Genomic DNA, 6793 nt, shown 5'->3' with positions numbered 1-6793 from the left:
GCGGCAGCCACCACCCTACAATGGTGGTTCTCAGTTTTCTTTTTCATTATTCCAACTCAGGTTACAGTTTTACAATGAACAATACTAAATGGACACACACACACTAAAATACATCCACCCACAGTGGTACATGGTGGCAGCCACCACCTTACGGTGGCGGCGGTGGCTTTCCAGCAAAACCCGACCAAACAAAACATACAACGTAATGTATTAACACACCTACACAAGGCAGAACACGTACACAACCACCTGCCACTGTGGCTGGTGGTGACGCAAGGTGGCAGCAAATGGCGACGCGACTAAAAAGATCAACGAACAGCTGCAGCGGTGACGTTGGCAACGGCTAGGCAGAAGGGACGGAGGAAAACGCGTTTGAAAGTGGCAACACACAGCCACGACGTTGTCTTCAGCGCCCTAATCTCATCAGCAGCACCCACGATGGCGACAGATGGTGGTTCACGTCCTCAACAGCAACAAACACACCCGATAGCGAAAAACTTGAGCCCAATCATCCTTCTTGGTGGCATGCGGCGGTCCCGGAGATAGGCAACAGCTCACAGTGAAGAGTGGTCGGGGCGGGGGGCAGCTCCGACGATTGTCGTGAAGTATCCATGGATGGCGACAGAAGGCTGAAGAAGAAAAAGAAGACACGAAGGGACGATGGTAGCGACACTTGAGTGGTGGTAGGTTGCCGACTCATGGAGGTGGCGACTGCTACATATCTCTAGGGTTAGGGTTACATAGATGGTTTTATACCCGCTACCACTCCAAACTTGTTGCCATAATGGCAGAAACAGTCCCTCCCCATGACATTTTCTTTTAGAATAAGGCCGATGTTTACCATTTAAACCCTGATCCCATAAATTTCTTTCATAATAGATCCTTAAATTACCAAACGCACCCTGACTTCTGAAACCCTTCTCAAGTTAAATCAAGAACTTACACTTTTAACCCCAACTTCAAAATTATGACGATTAGCCCCTCAAAATCACACCTCACTATATAATTATTGATTTTAGGCTACGAGTCATTCATTAATTAATTTATTTAATTTATTTAATAAACGGGGAGTTATAATATGATTCCAATCAATACTAGGGTTATACATACCATATTGAGTAGCTCTTTCACCCAACTCATCATCAATGTCCCTATCCAACCTTCCTTCATTATCAAATGCTCCACGCTCCTTAATTACTTCATCGTCAATTTCATCTTATGTAATAAGTACATGGCAAATATAATACATAAAGTCATTAAAGCCAACATATTTAGGCCGAGAATTGCCTTCTTCCTCATTCTCGTCATTTAATTCCTTATCAACCACAAATGCTTCATCTTCTAATTGACTAGATGTTTATCCTTCCAAAATACTTTCTACAAAATCTGAATCATAATGTTACCCTCTACCACTTTAATAAATCAAAAGGAAACAAAATATGTTAAAGCCAAACATTCAGCGAACAAGAAAAAGGAAACATAATATGTTAAGGTCAACGGTCGACATCAAGGACTCAACAAAATATATTAAAAGCAAAACATTAAGCCCCATTTTACTATATTAACATGTAAAACATGGAGTATTTCCTGTTGTGGTTAAATTACATAAGATATGAGTTGTCTCAAATTTTATTTATAAATATCAAAATAGTTTTCTTTGGAAGATGACATAAGGAAGAAAAGGCAACACAAATAGATAAAAAGATATGAATTGTCTCAAATTTTATTTATAAATACCAAATAATTTTCTTTGGAAGATGACATAAGGAAGAAAAGGCAACACAAAAACATAATGCATGTTAAGATATACATGAAAAACTACCTAATGCTCAAGGGTCCATTAATCACCCACAAAAAGGAAGTACTAAAGCTTATTCTAAGGGTGAAGATGTGTGAACAACATAAAAGAAAGAGTTTTATGGGAAGTTGCAAGCTTTATACACAAAATGTTAAAAAACATCAAAATTGGGACATCTCTAGACGAGAAGAAATATAACAACGAAATCAAAAGTATTTACCTTGGATCAACATGTGTTTCATGTGATGGTGTTGGCTCATCTATGTCCCACTTCGATTGTGAGGTTTCTCTTCATCGATTGTCGAAGTATGTAGAAATTAGGACAAATAGGGTTTATAATATTTATTATACACACACTTGACATTGGTAAATAATAATCAATGTGGCAACAACCAGTTATGTGACACTGAGTTACCGAAAGAACATAAAAAACCAATCAGTTGATTGACATCAAAATAACATTATAAACATAATGATAAAATTATTTAAAAAAAAACACAGGATGAAAATCAAAGATTTTCATAAATTTAATGAATTTATTCCATTTTACAAATATAAAATTGGTGTATGCGACTTCCACTTTGATATTTTAGTTAGCCTGTGAATTATGGTATGGATTTGTTTTGTTGAATCAAAATTTTGATTGCATCAAAAGCGCCATCATTAATCATCAGCGATTCATCGTCACCGTCTTTTTCCTTATTTTATTTTTTTTCTTCTCGGCCTTTTTTATTTTTATCTGTTTCCGGCTACCATCATTGGGTTTGCCGGATCCATAACCCTACAGTTGTCCTTTACAATTTAGAGGGTAAATCTTTGTTGCCGGTATCTAACGGGAAAACTAATTATAATTTTGCTGTGAGAAGTTGAAATATAACGCAATTGATTGATCAACAAGATCCAAATCTTGATCGGGTCGATTTAGAGGTATTTTCGAAGCAGGCATCGGAGAATGATTCGTATTTTAGTGTATGTGCAAGTTAGGGCGTGAAAGAATATGTCTGGAGGCGATCACAGTGATCACGCTATCCTGTTGCGGTCGAATTCGTCGTCTTCAGACAAAGATTTGGAAGGGCAGGTGTCATCAGGAAGAAGTACAAAAAGCATCAAAGATCTATGGAATAGACTGGATCGAGCGTTTTCCGGTCGACGTCTTAGTATCAAGCGGCGGTCACCTAGGGCACGACGATCAGTGAGAGATCATATTTCCCCGAGAAGAGGCGGGGAAAATGGAGGTGGTGGTGGTGATGATGAGATTCTTGGAGACGGTGCTCCTCCTGAATGGGCATTACTGCTTATTGGATGTCTGCTTGGGCTTGCGACCGGTCTCTGTGTGGCTGGCTTTAATCGTGGGGTAATTTCCAACTATTTAGTTTTTAACTAGTTATGAAATTGTGTTAGATAGATATGATAAATGTTGAAGTGTTGATAGGCAGCTAACTCTAAGCTAGGAATAAAAAATATATTGGTTGATAGGTACATGTAATACATGGATGGGCTTGGGCTGGGACTCCAAATGAAGGTGCTGCTTGGCTGCGGTTACAGAGGCTGGCGGACACGTGGCATAGGATACTTCTGATACCAGTGACGGGAGGAGTGATTGTTGGGATGCTGCATGGTTTACTTGAGATACTGGAGCAGATAAAAAAGCAGTCAAGTCCTGGAATAAACGGTTTGAATTTCCTATCTGGATTCTTTCCAATAGTGAAGGCTATCCAAGCGGCTGTAACCTTAGGGACGGGGTGTTCTTTGGGGCCTGAAGGCCCAAGTGTAGATATTGGAAAATCATGTGCCAATGGATGCTCTCTAATGATGGAAAGCAACAAGGAGCGCAGGATAGCTCTTGTTGCAGCCGGTGCGGCTGCTGGCATAGCTGCAGGTTTCAATGCAGCGGTTGCTGGTTCTTTCTTTGCCATCGAGACTGTTTTAAGACCTCTTCGCGCTGAAAACTCTCCTCCATTCACAACTGCAATGATCATCCTCGCCTCTGTTATCTCTTCCACTGTTTCAAATGCTGTGCTTGGAGAGAAGCAGGCCTTCACGGTGCCCACGTATGATTTGAAATCTGCTGCAGAGTTGCCTCTGTACTTGATTCTAGGCATGCTATGTGGGGTGGTTAGTGTACTGTTTACCCGTTTGGTGTCTTGGTTCAACAAGGCATTTGAATATATCCAAGAAAGGTTTGGGCTCCCGGCTATTGTGTCTCCGGCTTTAGGTGGTTTAGGAGCAGGGATAATAGCACTCAAGTATCCAGGAGTCCTTTACTGGGGATTCACCAATGTTGATGAAATTTTACATACCGGGAAGATTGCTTCAGCCCCTGGAATATGGCTGCTAGCACAGTTGGCTGCAGCAAAAGTTGTGGCCACAGCTCTATGCAAAGGTTCAGGGCTTGTTGGTGGCTTGTATGCTCCAAGTTTGATGATAGGTGCAGCCGTGGGCGCCGTCTTCGGAGGCTCAGCAGGAGAATTGATCAATTCCGCCATTCCAGGGAACACTGCCATTGCCGAGCCACAGGCATATGCACTGGTTCGTTTTCTTTGCTTTCTTCTTTGTGCTTAACCTTAAAACTGATTGATTCTTGATAAATTCTCTAGGTTGGAATGGCTGCCACCTTGGCTTCAGTTTGTTCTGTGCCTTTGACTTCGGTTTTACTTCTCTTTGAGCTCACAAAGGATTATAGAATCTTGCTTCCGCTCATGGTAATGTCTTGATCAACTATTGCTTTACCTGAATCTCAGCTGTTGTTATTAGTTGTTACTTGTTACTTGGTCACAGTCATGCCTTTCTTCTTGTTTTACAGACATCATAAGTTCCTTCTAGATGCCCTGCCCACACCATATCTGTTAGGTTATCCTACATCTTTTTGTACTTTGTCAAACAAATAATACATATCTCTCTCTAGTCTCTTCTTCAGTTTTGTCATTTGTGTGTTGCCTAAGTATGCATTGGCTAGGTGTGGTTTGCTTGATAAATAAATACATCACTTTGGTTTGGGTTACTTAAGTGGGTTATCAGTAATGTTTATGCTTTTTGGTTTTGGATAACCACTAGCCGAATATGTATATAGGTTGTAAATGAGAGAGAGAGAGAGAGAGAGAGAGAGGTCATAATCCTTTGTGTATTATGAAAATAATTGGTTTGTTACATCTTTAAGCATCAATTACAGTATATTAGTAGTGTATAATAATATAAATGATAAATATATATTTTTTTTGTTGATGTTAGTATCCGAGTTATGGGTAGGTGGGTTGATTTTTATAATTTGAGTTCAGGGGGCTGTTGGGTTAGCAATATGGGTACCATCTGTGGCAAACCAGTCCAAGGAGGGTGAAAGAGGAGGAGGTTATGCCATGCTTTCACCAGTTGATAAATTTGAAAATTGGAGACAGACCGGTGACTCGGATGATTTGGAACTTTGCATCATGGGGCCTGATGAGAACCATGAAGCAATCGATGAAGATATCATTCTTGAGGATTTGAAGGTTGGTTCTTAGTTATTTTATATTTATTTTCTTCAAGTGAGCTCACTGAGTGGGTGGGGGTGTGAATCAGGTTTCACAGGCTATGTCGAGCAACTACCTGAAAGTCCAGTTATCCTCGACTATTAAAGAGGCTGTACAATGCATGGACAATGGGCAACAGAGTTGTGTGCTGGTTGTAGACAACAACAACCAACCTGAAGAAGAGCATTTAGAAGGGATTTTGACCTACGGTGACATCAAACGTGGCCTCATGAGGAACTATGATGAAGCTTCCGAGGGTGGCTCGTCAACTCCAGATGTATGTGTAATTAGAAAAAAAAAATAATAATAATAATATAATAATCATAATAATAATATGATTATGATTATGATTTTGCAGTTCAGCGAGTGTGCTGTTTCTGGTGTGTGTACAAGAGGGATAAGCTATCGTGGGAGAAAACGTGGACTGGTAACGTGTTATCCTGATACGGATTTGGCAATGGCTAAAAAGCTAATGGAGGCCAAAGAAATAAAGCAACTGCCTGTGGTGCAGCAGCGTGCCTTTGCTTCTTTTGATCTTCAACAACACAGAAAGCCCCGGATTGTTGCTATTCTTTATTACCATTCTGTCTGGAACTGTCTCAGGTCCAAATCTATACTCTCTCCTTTTTTACTTCTAAATTCTATCCTCTTTTAGGGACAGCCTGGATGGCTGCAAAATTCTCTACTTTTCCAGAAAACTGAAAATTTTGAAAATGGGTTTGGGTTTTCATATTTTCCATTTTCCAAAATTACAAACTACTTGGAATTTTTTTTCAAATATTGTATTATTTCAAATAACAAAATTCATAGAACAAATGCTCGCCCAAACATGTTTTCTACTTTTCTAAAATAGAAAATGTAAACAACCAAACATGTTTTGGAAATTTTCTATTGAAAACTGTGAAAACTCCACTCCATTTTCTGAAAACTGAAAACAGTTTTCCACAACCAAATGCACCCATAGTCTCTATAACATTTGATTTTATTTGGTGCACTCTAAGTTAAGTGTCTAATATGATAGTTGATATTGTTAGCGATCTGCGGTTGACCTCCCACGTGGGTGGGTTGACTTAGGTTTACCTTTATTTATTTATTTATTAATTTATGATTGTTGAAGCAGAGAGGAGATAAATCGCAGGGGGCATGAGTATCTGCCAAGGTCAGAAGAAGACCATATTCATATTCAAGACAAGACTTCCAATGGCCATTAACTGTCTGCCTGCTAACACTGGATGAGCTTTTAAGTTGATACATCAAAAAAAAAAAAAAAAAAAAAAAAAAAAAAAAAAAAAAAAAAAAAAAAGAGTTTTCATCATAATGGCACACTTTTCAGTTTTGAAGGTGGAGATGAGATTTCATATATCACAAATACGTAGGATTAATCAAGATGTTATATTATACATGTAATATACCAATATGATGATTTTTAACCCTAGTTGTAGTAGAGGCCTATTGGGGAAATTTGGAGAATAAAGTCTATTTTCTACTA

At 39.2% G+C, this 6793-nt stretch overlaps 1 protein-coding gene across 1 annotated transcript; it reads left to right on the top strand.

The window, feature by feature from the left end:
- The first annotated feature begins 2388 nt into the window (after positions 1-2388).
- On the top strand, positions 2389-6793 carry LOC111888711 (chloride channel protein CLC-f). Its single transcript, XM_023884838.3, has 7 exons — positions 2389-3152; positions 3275-4327; positions 4396-4500; positions 5074-5283; positions 5354-5581; positions 5663-5907; positions 6425-6793. Exons 1-7 carry the CDS (start codon positions 2796-2798, stop codon positions 6513-6515), a joined length of 2289 nt encoding a protein of 762 aa, XP_023740606.1. The 5' UTR covers positions 2389-2795; the 3' UTR covers positions 6516-6793.

The sequence above is a fragment of the Lactuca sativa genome, chromosome 5 (assembly GCF_002870075.4).
Source record: "Lactuca sativa cultivar Salinas chromosome 5, Lsat_Salinas_v11, whole genome shotgun sequence".
NCBI lineage: Eukaryota > Viridiplantae > Streptophyta > Magnoliopsida > Asterales > Asteraceae > Lactuca > Lactuca sativa.
This window is presented reverse-complemented; position numbering and strand designations above follow the sequence as displayed.

What these genes read in the sequence shown, in the direction of transcription:
- LOC111888711 (XM_023884838.3), top strand. Translation starts at nt 2,796, where the DNA reads ATGTCTGGAGGCGATCACAGTGATCACGCTATCCTGTTGCGGTCGAAT. An exon ending in GTGGCTCGTCAACTCCAGAT is followed by an intron (nt 5,582 to 5,662) that starts GTATGTGTAATT and finishes ATGATTTTGCAG; the next exon opens with TTCAGCGAGTGTGCTGTTTC. An exon ending in TCTGTCTGGAACTGTCTCAG is followed by an intron (nt 5,908 to 6,424) that starts GTCCAAATCTAT and finishes TTGTTGAAGCAG; the next exon opens with AGAGGAGATAAATCGCAGGG.